This window comes from Manis javanica, chromosome 5, assembly GCF_040802235.1.
Source record: "Manis javanica isolate MJ-LG chromosome 5, MJ_LKY, whole genome shotgun sequence".
Classification (NCBI taxonomy): domain Eukaryota; kingdom Metazoa; phylum Chordata; class Mammalia; order Pholidota; family Manidae; genus Manis; species Manis javanica.
In genome coordinates, this window is record NC_133160.1 from 86100338 (window position 1) to 86118597 (window position 18260).

The 18260-nt window shown below is 32.0% G+C and overlaps 1 protein-coding gene across 2 annotated transcripts in view; it reads right to left on the reverse strand.

Annotated features, from left to right (window-relative positions):
* GSTCD (glutathione S-transferase C-terminal domain containing) overlaps positions 1-18260 on the reverse strand; it is a 136039-nt gene that overhangs the window by 106681 nt on the left and 11098 nt on the right. For both annotated transcript variants that reach the window (XM_017666310.3, XM_017666311.3), the window contains exons 4-5: positions 11694-11945; positions 8269-8362 (exon numbers count right to left, since the gene is read on the reverse strand). In XM_017666310.3, coding sequence (XP_017521799.3) covers positions 8269-8362; positions 11694-11945 — 346 coding nt within the window. The remainder of the gene's footprint in view (positions 1-8268; positions 8363-11693; positions 11946-18260) is intronic.

Genomic DNA, 18260 nt, shown 5'->3' on the forward strand with positions numbered 1-18260 from the left:
TTAATTTATACTTCCCTAGTGGTTAAGAAGTAGAAAATATTTTCATGTGCATTTCTGCCAACTATATATCCTCTTTGGTAAAATGTCTGTTCATATCTTTTGTCCATTTTCTAATTGGATTATTTTGTTTGTTTTTTACTGTTTGGAGAGGTCTTTATATGTTCCAGGTCCAAATTCTGTGTCAGATTTGTATATATGGGGTTTGCAAATATTTTCTTCTCCTTTTTAACTTGTTTTATCCTCTTAGCAGAGTCTTTGGCAAAGCAAACATTTTTAATTTTGATTAAGTCCAATTCATCAAAAAGGATTTTATGAGTCATGTTTTTGGTGTCATGTGTAAGAACTCTTTTTCCAATCCCAGCTCCCAAAGCTTTTTACAAGTCTTAATATTTTCTTCAAAAGTTTAATATTTTTTAATTTAACATTTAAATCCATGATCCATTTTGAGTTAAAATTTATATAAATTGTGAAATTTACATAGATTCATTGTCTTTGTCTATGGATGTCCAATTGATTGAGCACAATTTGTTGAAAAGATTCCTGCTGAGTTTATTTTATGACTTTTTGTAGGTTATCTATTCTGTTGTATTGATCTATGTATTTATTGCCCGAATTACTGTAACTGGTATAGAAAGTCTTAACATTGAGTAGAGTGATTCTCTCTATTATTCCTTTTAGAAATTCATTCATATAAAATTTTCTTTTCGAATAAAATTTAGATAAGCTTGACTATACAAAGAATCTTGGTGGATTTTGATAAAAATTGTATTATATCTATAAATTTGAAAGGAAATTGACTAAATTAAGTACTATATGTCGAATTCTGAAAGGCTTAAAAAGTTTTAATGTTTAAATTAAAAAAGGCTTAGATGAATAAAAATCAACATATTATTACTATACAATTATAGTAAGTTATGTATTTTATATGGTTCTTTTATCATATTTAAACTTTTAATTTTTCATATGAAGAAATTTTAAATCCTTTTAAGTTGCACATGAAGGAATAACACTGAAAAATAAAGATACCTTTCTACAAGTTATATATCTTTAAGTTGTTTTCCTTTCTAATAAACATAACAAAGTATATTACTTATTTTTAATTTAAAAATTCAACTAATGGTTACTCATTAGAACCTATATAAAATATTCTTACCACCAGTATTACCTTTCTTGATTACCAAGTATAATTAATTAGTATTCTATAAAAAACTAACATTTTTATATACAGAATGTCTAATGCTATAATAATTGGAAGAATTTGCCTAGTAAAACTTTACCCACCCTTGTCATTTTCAATTACTTCTACTATTACTCTAGCCAACTTCTCTAACTTTCTACCAGAAGAGGAGCTGAATTCAACACATGATCTGCTCTGTATCATTCATAAACACAATATGTAGTTAAATATAATACTTACATGATATATATCTATCTCTATTTCAGTCTCTACACATATATATTATGTTTGGCACTGAATCAAAAGAGTACCATTAAGCAAATAATAAACCCATTCTTTACAACCTCGCTATATTTTAAACCGTTTGATATAAATTCTTTCTATATTTATATATACTATCTTTCAGAGGCTTTTAGCTTCAGATTAAAATGCAGTTTAAATAAAAGATTGAATTACTTTTGGTAAGTCATCAAAATGCTTGTTGAGAACTTCACTGTTAAGAGAAAATAGTTATAAAGTTGTAGAGTTCCGAGTCAAATATGGTCATGTTTAGGATTTCACAGATAAGTATACTTCAGAGAAATGAAAAACATTTAATGCAAGGTAATTTTTTTCCCCAGAAAAGTAGGAAAAAAACCCTTTTAATCTTATTCTCTTCATCCACTTATAGTATTTTAAATGTGAAATGTTCAAAATGTAACAGCCTTATAATCTGAAGTTTTATAATATAAACCAAAAAAAAAGGTTGGGAAGAATATATCTTCACACTGAGAATATACTGAAAATATATCCCCACATTGAGAATATATCCTTACATTGAGAATATTCTCACTGGCGAATAATTTTTTATAAGTAGGAAAACATATGTACAACTTTGAGTCTTTTCTAGTGTGTGAAATGGAAAATACAAGAATCTACTAGTATTTTAGGAAAAAAATTTTTCTTGAAAGAGATAGTTATTTTTATTTGCATCAAGATACATCTACTTCCACTTATATTTGCTAGTATAATTGACTTAAAGGAGAAGTCTTTATAGTTACAAAATAATTCAGAGGTATGGACAAGCTCTTTTTTGTGTTCCATGCTAAAAGCAGAAAAGAAAATTTAATTTTTTAAAAATTAAGCTTTAATCTTGTCCTTCATCTTATTTTAGTGGCAAAAGTTTGCAATCAAAGCAGCAAATGCATGTGCTGTATCAGTTATTTAGGTACCACTTCCCCCAGGGTGGTCCCCAAAGCAGATAAGCCGCATTAGTTGGATACTTCTTAGAAATGCAAGTTCTAGGGCCTCATCTCAGAGTTGCTTGAGAAACTCTGGGGTAGGGCTCAGCAATCTATTTTAACAGTCTTCCAAATTATTCTGATGAATGTCCTTGTTTAAAAAGCAGTGGTTTAGAACAATGAAGCTTCCTTATACCCTGCAACAGGCCCTAAAAGAAGTTTTTATGTTTTAGATTCTCCAAAGGAAGGCAGTACTTATTTATGGGTGACACCATTTTTTGTTATGGTGAATTTTTAGCATCCCTGGCCTTTTGGCACAAACAGCAATAAATTATGCTATCTGCCATGTCCCCCAGGGTCAGTAAGAACCTTGCAAAGAATCACTGAAGGGAGAAAGGCTCTGTCTAGCCCTTCCATTCTCCATCTTGGATTCAACTCTCTCCAAGCCCTTGATCACACTCTTCCCTTGCTTCTCCAAATCACTTCTGCTGGAAGAGGAAAGGGTGATTCCATTATTTGTAGAAGCATACAACTAAATGGTAGAAGGGACTCTGCATTATGGCCTATTTTTTCTACTTGTATATCACTATTTTATTTTATATCTTTTCCTAAAGTCAAGGATCAATTCATTCTTTTCAACCTTAATATTTTACAGAAAATAAGTGGAGAAAACACTGGATATTTACAAAAATAATCTTCATCAGAATAAATTTTTGAATGTAAAGCTATTGTCATCTACAATTACTATATATAAATGTTGATAAAAAGAAACATCTTGCTACTGAGAGAATAATCTGCCACTAGGATTGAAAACTCCTGTATTCTTAGAACTATAAATTTAATCAGTAATTTCAGTCTTCTTGGGAGACAGGCTCTCGTGTAGCTCAAAAGCAAAACCAAGGCCTTGTTATACCTAATTGGGCCATACTTGTAACACAGGGGAACCTTGAATATAAGAATAAAAGGGATTATAACTGGAACAACACCTGAACAACTATCATCTTGTTGCCTTTATCTTCTGTAAGGTCATGCTTCTGACTCTCTTCCCTCCCATGTGACTGATACGGTGATCCTGGGCTAAGGGTAACTCCTAATATAGGAACCACCCTCCTAAAAGCTCCTGGAGAACAGAAAGGGCCATAGGAAAATACTGCATGGAGTGAGCGGCTTGGGACAGCTCTCTCCTAGGTCTTAAGGAAAAAGATTTTATATTCATTCCTTCCTTCACATCCAGAGGGTAAAAATTCAGAGGGCTAGAACAGAGATGCCTCAGGCTCACACAGTATCTATCCTAGTTCGTTAGAGTAGGAAATCACAATTATTTGAAACCAACTAGTCATAGAGAGTAGGCAATTGGATGGATCTTCTCCATGCAGGAGAAAACTGTCGGTTGAAGATTTTCTATCAGCAGACATGATTAATACTAAAACTTTTCATTCCTCACTTTTTAAAATTCATCCCTATCAAACCATAGATAATAACTGTCTGCATGAGAACTTTGACCATGTATCCTAAAAGATCGAAATAACTGCAAACAGTTGAAATTTGGTTTAGTTGGTGTATTTTTCACAGACATGGGTATCGCAATTCTAAACAAATGAGCAAAAACACTGGTGATACTTGGAGCTCTGTATTTTACTGTTGGAAGTAGATACAGATACTGAATTGAGAAAAACTAACAAGGATCCTGTGGTGTTAGGTTGAAATTAGAGGTATCAATATAAACTCATGATTTTCAATACATAGAGATAACAGATACATAGGTACAGCAGTAGATACTGACATGTGTGATGATGAATGTATGTATATGCATATATACATATATATAATATTCCTCATGATTCTATTTATACATTCATCTCCCATCTGAGAGTACCAAGAAGCAGTAACGCTGTTAGCACTGAGCACACTTTGTGCCCAAACTTTAATTCCTAAATACTATTCTCTACCAAAGGAAGGGCTCCTTGGAAAAACAGCTGATTCTAGGGCTGCGGCGAGGAAATGACAAAATGAGCCTGTACTATTTTGTTATGCCAGAAATTAGTGAAGTGGTCATAGAATGATTGGGGCATTTGCAAAGGATCAGGAGCTAGCTTGAAGGGGCTCACAATCTGGGACAATTTGAACAGTGCAATAAATAATGACAATGATGGATTATAACTTATTTAATAAAATAAAAACCCACGAGTCAATACTGATAATGAAGAGACAGAATGATATTTAAGATGGGAAAAACTTCTTACAGTAGAGTGGCAACTATTAACAATATAGAGAGATGATGGAGCTGAAAAATTGCCATTTTACAACTATTATGAGCAAGAGGCAGGAAATGAATATAAACAAGTGAATAAAATTTTGAAAAGAAACAACATATTATGTAGTCTCAAATACCTCTCCACAAACTATTTATTAATAGTAACATTACAGTAGGGACACTTGGCAGACACCACATTAACCAAATTATTAAAGTTAACATCACTGAGGCCAAACGGACATAATATACCTCTTGGTATGATGCATTGAGGACATAACATCATTCCTGAGAAAGACGCATACCTTGAATCTAATCATGAAGAAACATTAGACAAATCCCAAATTGAAAGGTGTTCTACAAAAAGTGGTGTGAACTCTTCAAAAAAGTTCTATTATAAAAAGCAAAGAAAGACTGAGAAATGGTTTCACATAAAGGAGACTAAAGAGACATGACAATTAAATGCACCACAATCTACTGGACTGTAGATTAGATAATAGTATATGCCAAATTAAATATCCTGCTTTGATAACTGTACTATTGCCACATAAGAAAATGTTCTTGTTCTTAAAGGAGATAGTTAAGTATTTAGAAGTGGCATAATGTCCCAAACAGTCCATAAAAAAATATAATAATAACTAAGAATAATAAACAATAATGATTATATAAATTAAATCTGCAGTTCTCTTCCCTTCAAACTAAATATCCTCAATTGTTTTAGCCCTTTAAATCCACCTGAAACAAAAGAATTCAAAAGTTGCCTGGTTTAAGCAGAAATTTGGGAAGTTAAGAAAAGCATTTGCAGTCTCAATTCAATCCAATTTAATAAAATATTATTGAGTACCTATCCATGGGGACCTATATTTGAAGAGCTCACAGCCCATTAGAGAAGGATAATATTCACACAATTATAGTATAAGAGAACCATACTATTAGTGCCAAAAATGAAGTATAGGAAAGTACTAAAGGAATGTTGAGAGGGAATTATTATTTCTAATATATTGGTATTATTTAACATGTACTATTTACAAGACTGTGTATTGTTTTATATATTAATTCATTGAATGTACCAACAATCTCATAAGGTGGGTACTATTACCATCCCCATTTTACAGCTGAGGCAGTTGAGGCACAGACAAGTTGAGAATCTGGCCATACATAATCTAGCTAGTTAGCAGCCTAGGTTTCAAACTCAGGCAGGCTGACTCCAAAGCCTACACAGTAGGCTTAATGAAGGAAGCAACATTTGAGTTGATCCTTAAAAGATGAGGACAATTGCAATAGGAAGGGAAGTAGGAAGCAGAATATTCAAGGCTGGAGGAAAAATAAAAGTGAATGCATGAAGATAATAAATATAGGTTGTATAAGGGAAACAATGAAAAGTTGAGGAAATGGTATTTAAGATGTGGGGAGAAAAATGAACGAGAGCAGAGAGTAGAAGATTATACAAGCTTAAGAAATATATTGAAGTCCATCACAAAAATTAATATAGCCTGTTAGTAAAGAGGATGATTCTTACAGTACACACCCAGCCTTGATGTAACTCAGTGGATTCAGTATATGGATGTCTTACAAACATTCAAATGAATCAAGTACTGATAAAATCTTACTACAATTCCACCTCTCCTAAAAAACGGTACAAGAACAGAAATCATGAGAACGCTTTCATAATGACCTCCATACCCTACATATAATAACTTCATTTCACAAAGACCCTATAGCCATGCAATACAGAAATTGCCAGACTGAAAACAAAACCTAAAATCCCATAGTTCAGCCTTAGTTTAACATAAACTATAAACTTTTCAAGAAACAGTATATAAAATGTGAGTAAACCAGGTAGCTCTGCTGTCATAGCTCCTTGTTTGTCATAATATTTATGAAAAGAGGGTGATCCAATTAAAGGGATATAATGAGTAATATATTCCATGAACTCTGTTAGATATGCACTTCTAACCAGTAAACAGCCACACATGAATGCTTAATGTCAGATCTCTGAGTTGGTAGCAGATGTAATTGATTGCTCAATTAATAAGTGAAAATATTATTTTGTCTTCATACTAAATTAATTATGGATAAAGCAAAACATGTGGCACTTAGAAAACTCTGTATTCATTTCTTGATAAATATAAATCTTAGTAAGAAGCTGATTTGTTATTTAGTATAGTTTTAACCTGTTCAAAATCTAGGCTATATCTTTACTATACTAGTAAATATATAAAATAATCAACTGCAAGTACAATAAAAACAGTATTAAAAATTTTCAGTGTCAGAAAATATTTAAAATTAAAATATCAACATATTCATTAGTGACTGTTTTTCATATATTTAATAAAAGACCAAAATACAAATTTCATTTTTATAAAATGTCTTTGAGGCAGAAGTTCTTAAGTTTCCAACATAATCTTCTTCCATTCTAGAAGATTTCTAAATTATTTCCTTCATTGACAGAATAGAATTGGCAGTGAAATACAGGCAATATTAGAAACATCACAGAAGAAAAGAATATGAAAAAGGAAGGCAAACAATTTCAAAGAAAATTTGAATATCAAAAGTTACATTTGGCTTAGTATAAAACTAAAGAATAGGTGGACAATTAAATAAATAGTACATTGAGCTTTAAAAGAGTTCTCCATCTAAAAATGCCTAAAATAGTATTTAAAATTCAACAATCATCCTTTTATATGTCTAACAGATTTCTGAGAGTAAAGGAGATCCATGTAGCCTTAAAAAGGAGTGAAAAAGCAGTGTAGTAATCTTAAACTGACACCACTGATGCTAGGAAGTTATTTGCTAATAATAGGGATCTAGGCTTTAACAGAAAGACAAAGAGGCTAGTCTGTGATTCCTATAATGGTAGGGAGTGGGAACTAATATCACTACATAAAAGCAGAAACTTGAAAAGTTATATTTCTTAAGAAAATAATCACTAAAAAAAAAAGTCCTACTCAACAGTCAAGTAAGATGATAAAAAGTAACATGTCTGCTTAAACCTCAGCTCCTGATAGAAAAGGCTGAAGAAATCTCAAACTGAAAAAATAATGCTAAGTAGTCTTAAGTTCTAGTAACTTGAGATGCCTGGCATAAATAAATATAAGTCCTTTCTATGGTAATTTATTCCTAACCTAGCTCCACAAGATTCCTACAGATTTAGGTAGCCAAAAAAATGAATTCACAATCTAAAATAACAAAACTAACAGTGAAATAAGAAACCAGGAGTGAAGTCAACAGAAAAAAACAAATAGCAGAAGATGATTATGGACTGGGCATTACAGGAGCAAGGAATTTTAATTCTGTGGTGTGATAATAACATGGTGATAATTTAAGATGTCAATACTCTTTAGATATGGGTACTACAGTGTGACATATTACCTGGAATTTCCTTCGAAATATTCAGCAAAGAAAAAAAAGGAATAAATGCAGCAAATGTAGGAAATGTTAAATGTAGGCAATGTGTATATTTGAAATTTTTCTAATAAAAATACAATGAAAACTCAATGAGTAGTATTATCAGAGTATTAAATATAGCCAAAGAGAGAATTAGAGATTTGGAAGACAGATCTGAATGGGGTACCCAGATTACAAATAAAATTTAAAGGAGGAAAAAAAACCAAACTCACCTTCTTTGGGGCTCACTGCTGCAGGAAGATTATTCCAGTCAAGGGTCCAAGAAGGGCAAGGGTGAGGAGAAAACATCACTTCAATGCCTTTTTCCTAGAAAAGGAAATAAGCTTTTTCCAAATTAATGAATTAATAAAATTCTGTTATGCTTTAGAAGGCCAAGTTTTTATTTTCTTTATTGGCAAGGAGGAACATATATATTAGCAATTACTAGTATTCCTTAAAATATTTAGTTACATAAGAAATATGACTTGTTGAATTTTTTGCCAAAACTTTTATATTTTTTATACTGAGATAATAAAAAGCAATACAGTTTTTAAAATTATTATCTGAAACTGCATACAAGTAATAAGCTACCTAGAAATATATTGGAAAGGTCACCTGAGGATAAAAATTGTATCAAAAATAATCCACACAGAGATAATAAAAAACTGACTGTATATGTCCATCAAAGTCTGTTTTTACATATATGAAAATTGCCACAGTATAGAAGCTATGTTTACAGGACTAAAAAGCCTCCACTTTAATATATACCCCAAAATATCATTCATTACCAGTCTTTTACAAGTGTCTGCAATATCTCTAAGAAAAGGAGTTCTCTGTTTTAACCAAGTGGTTTCCAACATGTTAAAAAATGACAACATTAAAAATTTACTTGACCTACAGACATGGATTCCAGACCCCTTCCAAACACATTCTGGGCCCATAGCCCACAGGATAGACATCCCTGTTTAGGTATTTTTATCTCCAGCAATATCCTATTCAAACAAAAAATCCCTGAGAATCTATCATTAACTCCTTTTCTATGTTAGTTCATGAGATTATTTTCCAATTATGTGAGCTAGGTGAATTCCAGTCCCAAAAGAAATAGTATAAAGGTTCTTTTGTTAGGGTGGAAATATAGGTAGAGGTCAAGAGTACTTACTTGTCTCCAAAAAATAAATATATTACTCTGACATCATACACCTGTCTCCTACCTCACTTGTTCTAGTCTAGCCATACCAAACTTCTTGCTATTTCTCATTTCACCAAACTTATTCTTACCTTAGGGTCTTTTAAAAAAGTGATACATTGAGATATCACTTATATGCCATAAAATTTACTCCCTTAATGCATACAATTCAATGGTTTTTAAAATATTCAGTTGTACAACCATAACCACTATCTAATTTGAGAATATCTCATCACCTCAAGAAGGAACTTATACCCATTAGCAGACACTCTCCCTTCTCCCCCATCAGTCCCCTGCCTTGAGCAACTGATCTACTTTCTGAACTGATAGATTTGCTCAGGGTCTTTTTACTAGTTGGACCTTCAACCCTCTGCCTAGAACACTTCCTCAGGGTCTTTGCTTAATATCTACACCTCATCAGATAAGCCCTCCAGACTACTCTATCTAAAAAGGACCCCAACTATTACTTCCACCCCACCTACCACATATTATTTTTTTTACAGAACTTATCATTATCTAATATGTTATACTTTACTTGTATTTTTTTCTTTATTTACCTCTCTCATGAGAATGTAAGTACCATGAAGGCAGTGCAATTTATTCTCTATATATCCAACATTCAGAACATGCCTGCTATTTAGTAGACACATACATTTTTCTTGACTGAATGAGTGAATAAATACATTTAAAATCTCTGAAGAATTGAGGAAATTTTGGAGATAAGACTGAATCAAAGAAAATAGAAGGAGAATAAGAAGTGAGATGTGAATGTTCCTAAGAAATACTTTACTATATTATACTTCCACTTGGCACCAATTTCATGTGTCCTCATGTAATTGGCACAAAATACTATGATGAAACAGAAATGAAAAGTTACTATATAAACAAAATTAATATCTTCACATAGTATATTAATATGGTATAATATTTGCTGTCTTTCAAATATATGTCAATAGAGAAATTCACTATTAAGTAGCAAAAACAATGCCCTATTAAAAATAAAAATTTACTGTATCTAATACATACTACTGAAGTCAGAATAAAATGAAAATTGGAATTTTAACTTTTTTCAGATATTACCTTCTGTTTTAAAAAATTGTAGATATAATGTCCCAGTCATCTTTTATACAACCATAAGATTTAAAATCAGAAAAGATAAACACAGAAATAGAGAAATTAAAATCTTTTGGATAAATGACTAAATGAAGATCACAATGTTAGCTTAACTACAAAGTTGAGATTACAACCCAAGTCACTTGGTCCCAAGTGCAGTCTTCCCATGGTCTGCTTTCAAGCCAGTGACAGAGCTGCAGAGATAGTCCTGAGGCAAACCATTCCTGAGAAACATGGAACTTTCTGACAGATGATCTGGGCTTAAAGATTTTCCACTTGCTTGTCAAACCTTGTTAGTACTGCACTAAAGTCTAAAACTTTTCTAACACAACCCTTCTTTTCCTTCTTATGCACAGGGGCCCTTGTCTGTGCTCCCAGCCTTCCCTGACTCCCTGACTGTCCTTCACACATGTCCTTCAGTAGACCTCTTGCACATCTAACCCATTTTGGAGTCCACTTTTTGGAGGACCTGAACTAACACATCCTTATAAATTAAAAATTCAGGACGCCTTTATACTTTGTATATTCTTACAAGAGAGTTTATGTTTACAATCATTAACTTTTCATGAATTTAAATTTCAGTTATTTATCTCTCCTTGTTTATAACTATATTTTAAACATATAAAATACAAATGTCTTTCCTAGTGTCATTTACTGCTTGAAAAGCAAGGAAGGAAAATCAGTGTGAATTAAAATTACAGATTTTTGGTTTGTGAAAAATTTAAAACTTAGCATTTTAATATAAAACAAATTATTTATCTCCTTGTTATTATTTATTTAAAAACACTAAGAAGAGGAACCAGAGATCCCTGCATAGTAGAATCATGTGATCAAGGTAACATCAAACTTTAGACATGCCTTGATATTATCTAAATCAACTATATTATGGTATTTCACTGTTTCAGCCCTAGGTGAACAAAGTTAAGCTGATGAGAGAAGGGGCTGGTGTCAACTAAAATCTTACAGTTTTCTAAATCAGCAAACTTTTCATTCACCAAAGAAAACAGACCAAAACCTTACAACAGAAAAATGTCAGGTCAAAAATACACTTGCCCAAATCTGATTATGACCTTAACCAAAGTCCCTGAATATATTTTTAAAAAAAGTTTTGAGAAAATACTTAAAAAAAATATGTATTCTGACTTACCTGACTCCAAAGACACATATATTAAAAATTTTCAATTTACTATATTTCACTTAAGTGCTAAAGATTAGCAGAAATATTAATTGGTCAAAAGCGATGTAAGATAGCTACCAATAAAAACTTATAACAAAAATAATGTCAACAAATGATTGCAAGTTGGAGCAGAATGCTCAGCAGCACTATCACATGGAATTTTTCAAGGAAAACTTTAATACCATTAACTTGGTCATAGTGGGTCTTGGTCCTCCTATAAACAAAGGATCGTTTTGCTCCTCTACACCTGGGGCCTCACGTAAGTTTGGATGCTGTTCATTTGAGGTGGTCAGCAACTCTGGTAAATGGAGAAATTGGATACCACACTGAGCTGCTGCTGTTTGTACTCTTGGCACTTCTTGCATCCTCTGGTACCAAGCAGCCAGCAGTGGAAATTCTATCAGCTTTTCAGAAAGTTTCTTGCAGATAATTACCTAGGCAGGAAAAGAACAAAACACACAAGTATATATTTTTTGTTTGTTTCTAACAGCTATATTGATGTAACTTACATACAATAAAATTCATGCTTTAAGTATACGGTATAATGAAAAAATTAATCAGTTGTCTAACTACCATAATAATCCAGTATTAGAACACTTGTGTCATACCAAAAAGTTCTCTTGTGACCACTTGCAGCCAATCTCTGCTCCCCGACTTAGCTGCAGGTAGTCGCTCATCTGCTTTGCATTCCTACAATTTTGCCTTTTCTAGAATTTCATAATGGTGAGATCATAAAATGTGTCTTCTTCCACTTACAATATATGCTGTCTATACGTATTACCTAAATGTAATACATGAAACCATAAAACTCTTTGAAGAAAACAGGCAAAATCTCTTGAACATAATCATGAGCAAATTTTGCCTGGACACACACATCTCCCCAGGCAAGGGAAACAATATCAAAAATGAACAAGTGGGACTAATCAAACAAAAAATTCTTCTGAACAGCAAAGGACACCATGAGCAGAACAAAAAGGTAACCTACAGCATGAAAGAATGTATTTGTAAACAATTTATACAATAAAGGTTTTAATATCCAAAATAATACAAAGAACTCATATGCCTCAACACCAAAAAAAAAAAAAAACGATTAAAAAATGGACGGAGGACCTGAACAGGTATTTCTCCAAAGAGGAAATACAGATGGCCAACAGGCACATGAAAAGATGCTCCACATCGCTGATCATCAGGGACATGGAAATCAAACCACAATGAGGTATCACTTCATGCCAGTTAGAACAGCCACTATCCAAGACAAGAAATAACAAGTGTTGGCAAGGATGTGGAGAAAAGGGAATCCCCCTACACTGTTGGTGGGAATGTAAATTTGTGCAGCCACTGTGAAAAGCATTATGGAGGTGCCTCTAAAAACTAAAAATAGAAATACTGTTTGACCTAGTAATTCCACTTCTAGGAATTTGCCTGAAGAAAACAAAATCCCTAATTCAAAAGGATATATGCACCCCTAAGTTTATTGCCACATTAGTTACAATGGCCAAGATATGGAAACAACCTAAGTGTCTATCAATAGGTGAATGGGTAAATAAGAGGTGGTACATATACATAATGGGATATTATTTAGCCATAAAAAGAAATCCTGCCACTTGCAAAAACATGGATGGACCTAGAGGGTACTATGCTCAGTGAAATAAACCAGGTGGAAAAAGACAAACACCATGTGATTTCACTTATTTGTGGAATCTAAAAACAAAACAAAATGAAATGAGAAAAATAGCAGTAGACTCATAGACACTGAGAAGTGACTGGTGGTTACCATGAAGAGGGGTTGGGATGGGTAGATGGGAAGGTGAAGGTAAGAAAGCACAAAAATGATCAATTATAATATAAATTTGTCTCAGGGATGGTAGTAGAGATGGAGAATATAGCCAATGATTCTGTAACATCTTCCTACGTTGACAGATAGTAACTGTAATAGTGGGGGTGAGGGTTTAACAATGTGGGTAACTGCTGGACCACCGTATTGTATACTTGGAACCAATATAAGATCATATATCAAGTATACTTCAAAAAATAAAAAAAAGAAAGAAAACATGGGTTAAAGGTCTGAACAGACAAGTTACTGGAGAAAATATGTAGATGGCAAATAAGTACTTCAAAAATTGTTCCTCATATTTCATTAGGAATTGCAAATTAAAACAACAAGATATTACTACATACTTTAAAAATAGTGAAAATACAAAACATTGACAACAGCAAATGATGGCAAGGATATGGAGTGACAGGAATTTCTCATTCATTATTGGTGGGAATGCAAAATGGTACACCCTTTAGGAAGACAGTGACAGTTTCTTACAAAGCTAACTGCTCTTGCAATATGATCCATCATTTGCACTCTGAATGAGTTGAAAACTTATGTCCACATAAAAACCTGAACGTGGAAATTTACAGCAGTTTTACTCATAATTGACAAAAGCTGGAAGCAACCAAGACGTTCTTCAGTAGGTAAATGGGTAAACTGGTGCAGACAAACAATGGAACATTATTCAAACTAAAAAGACATTAGCTAATCAAACCATAAAAGACAAGGAGGAACATTAAATGCATATTTTTAACTGAAAGAAGCCAATCTGCAAAGGATAGATACAGTATGATTCCAAGTGTATGACATTCTGGAAAAGGCAAAACTATAAAAAGATCAGTGGGTGTCAGGGGTTAGGACAGAGGGATGAATAGTTGGAGCACATATTTTTAGGGCAATGAAACTACTCCGTATGATACTATAATGATGGACATTTGTCTTTACACATTTGTCAAAACCCACAGAATATACAACCCCAAGAGTGAATCCTAATATAAACTACGGTGTATAGTGATTTGTTAATGTAGGTTCATCAATTATAATGTACCACTCATACAGGATGCTGACAGAGGAGGAGACTAGTGGGGGAAGGGTGACAGGGAAGGGTGACACAGAGGGTCTACAGGAACTCTCTGTACTTCCTGCTCTATTTTACTATGAATCTAAAACTATTCTAAAAAATAAATTCTATTAAAAAATATATTTCTAAATCTAAACATACTATTTAAATAAGACTGATAAAGTAGTAACATAAATAATGAGAAGCCCAAAAGGCATTTGTGTACTTGAACAATAATAATAACAATAATAAATATTACACACACATATGCACACTAGAAAATTTATATATGTATCTATAAGAGTATATAATAGTATATATAGCATATATAAATATTATACAATTATTATTTTGTATTAGAGCTATTAATATTTGCTTTATAAAACAAAAAAAGACCAAAATCCAATTTTAAACTAAGAATGTATTCACATACTATCCCATAAACCAAAAAACTAAAGAGTAGTAATAATGGAAAAAACCATTCTTAACAGAAAAAAGACAAAAAGTATGAACAGATTATTCCAAGAAGAATCAATATAAGTAACATAACAACATTTGTAAATGTCTACAAATGCTAAGGTCAAAAATCATTTTGGAAAAGTTTACATTTTGTATTCTAGTATCTATCATCTTTAATTGGTAGTATATTTTTTATTCCCCTCCAGAACTCTTCCTTAGTCAACTTCCTTCAAATCCAGAAACCCTTCATCTATAATTCATGGGCATAAACACATTCCACTGTCCCTGACCCTCATTATATTTGATATACTATATATAGACAGTCAATAGATACTACTGTAACAAAAAATTAAAAGACATATTTTCTAATGAAAATTGTTAAATTTACTTATGAAGTGATAAATGCAGAAAAAATTAAAATAAATTAAGTGTTGATTTTTTCAAAATAAATTATGTAACATTTTTAAGTGATCAGAATCTGATGTCTATATAGTCTATAATCACTGACAAATGTTGAAGAGTCTCAATGAAAATGTTGCACTCACTGGAGAAGTGTGAAAATGGAGACGTTGCACTCTTTTTTAATAGTGATCTAAAGTTCCTTTTTTTTTTAAGTGAAGCCATTCTCCTTGAATATGTGAACTAATACAGAATTAAGCCAAAATTAATTTAAAATAATATAAGAAGCACCCTTCATAATCATATTTTTTTTAAAAAAAGATACTTGGTGAGGTAAGGACTTTTTACTAAAGTAAAACAGTAAGAAAGATAAAACATACAATTACAGATATGCAGAAATGAAAAAGATACCTAGCATCATTTAGAGAACTTTTTTTTTTACAATGCAGCTCTCAAAGTAAGACTTTGATTTATTTAAATTAGAAAAATGTGAAACCATTATCCTGATGTAGATTAATAACATTTTGTTTTCTCTTGGCCAGATGCTATCTTCCTTGCATCACCACCAAACTTCAATTTCTTTAAAAATTAGTTCTCTCTTCTCTAAGAGGCACTGGTTGTTGTTTCCATGGAAATAGTTATAATGTCACAAACAGATTATGACTTAAGATTATGAACAGATAGATAAGTAAAAAGGTCAAGTCATATAAAATCTCTACAAATATATCTAGCAATAATCCGTACCAAAGCAGGACCCAGAAAGGACAGAGAATTAATGAAAAATTCACACATATATATTTTACTCTATTTTAACTGGATTTTAAATAAGCACAGGTAAGTGATTATAAGGGCAGGATTTATGTCTAAATCTCTTGCATACTGAAAGCACTTAAAACACTGCCTTGCAAATAATACTCACTCTGTTGAGTGGATGAATGAATGATCTAGGAACCATATATTACCTTCAAAGGATAAAACTCTAAATTAACTATTTATAACCCATTATGAGGTTGTGAAATCAACATAGTAGGTTTCTTAAAAAGTGAAATAAAATAGAAAATATGAGTAGACAGCAGGTAGTAAGGTGGGTTACTTTGTATTTATATTTTAGACGTATACGTGATATATATATATATTTGTATAGGTATGCTCAATCACCTTGTAAAATGCATTATTTACTGTGTGTTAGAGTGAAATGTTTGAAATATGCTGTCTAACTGGTACTCTGGAAGCCAAAAAATTTATAATTCTCACCAAAATTCTTAGTTGTCTGGAAATAGCTTATTTGCTAAGGGAATTGAGTTTAAGTCATGATAAATTAATCAAATAAGAAATGTTCTCATTTCTTCACCTTTCCTTTACTCTCTTCAGTAGTGATTTATTCTTTTTTGTTAGTTGCATATAACATCTTTCCTTCCATTTGAAAATAAGTTGTGATTAAGTAACAATATCATGTTTAAAAGAAATTGAGAAGTTTTACTCTGTATGACAGGTCATCCCACTTAATCAAGCCAGGCTGCTCTGATAACATCCAGACAACTCCAGAGGTACAGAACCACGTACCTCTGGATGTATTTAAGGAATGGCTAATGAAAAATGTATGACATGAAACTTAAATTTGTTCCTAAGAAATGATTTCTTTTGTTTTTTCAAAAAAAAAGTTACATGACTGATAAGATCAGAACCATTACAAAAATCACAGTTACTTTAGGGGAAGAAAATAAGAGAATTTGTTCTTAAACAATGATAAAAGTTTGTGCTACCTAAAGAACAAAATGAAACCCTAGAGGCCGTGTAGTTAACTGTAAAAAGGGACAGAAAAACCTGTCTGAATAAAAAGTGAAACATTTTTACATCTATCCAAAATATCTCCTCTGTATTACTTTCCAATCATTTACTATATAAAATATTTTGTATTTATTTTATATCATTTCCTTAATTTTGTCTACTCCTTCAAAAAGTCATAACTAACAAATATTTAGGTGAGCAGTGTAAGCAGTAAACAATCTAAAGGGAAATATAATCCCAATTCTGCATTTTTTAAAATTTACAGATTAGAACTTGTGGATTTAAACTTAAAACTCTTAAGAATCTAATGCACAGAATATATGGAAAATAAAAATTAAGTGCCATCCATGATTTTTATAATATATCAGCCAATACTGAGATTCTCATTTTATTCCTAGTTTTATGTTAGTGGGGACACTGAGAGATACTTAATGCAGGTGTTTTTGCTCAAAATCAATTTCTATAATCATTTTACTTTACCAATAAATGTATCATTTTTTAAAAAACTCAATTCAAAGCATTAGAATTTAAAATGTAGAAAGTTAAATCATAAGTGTTCAAATTACAAAAAGATTTCATACAATGACAAATTCTGTCTTACAGGAGAACAATCTTTTAAATACCTTCTATCAAAGTGTACCTGTTTACTAGTAGCAACTTAAAAATAACTATAGAATTTTATGGTGTCAGGAAACGGCAGGATTTTGCCCTAGTGTAGCTATTCATTGCTATTCCTCCTCTTTGCTTGCTACCCTAAATACCAGAGGATTCTAGCAAATTATTTAAAGGGGGAAAATCATAAGAAGGGTGCATTTTAATTTATTCCTTTTTAATCTATTCCTAAAACTTTCTAGAGGAGAGTGTTTTGCCAGGTACTTTCCACGAAGAAGTGCTCGGTTATCAGGGTTTAACTTTGCAAACTAATACACACTGAAGAGGAAGAAAAGCTTGGAACAAGTTTAGATGCAAAACCTCAGCCACTCAGGTTGCTATTGTTTTGCATTTTTGGCTTTATTCTGTTTAGAAGAACTGAGTATTTTCCCTAATTCTTCTAATTTTTATCTCTGGTATTCCAAACCTTGACTTAGCAAAGTTGACTGCTCTTTTATGTTCTTGGCCTTATTCCTGTGGCTCAACATCCTGGCCCTAGGTTTAGCTCTGTTTCTGATTCAAACCTAGTAACCTGACCTTCATTCCTGATCATGAACTTGACTCTGATTCTGA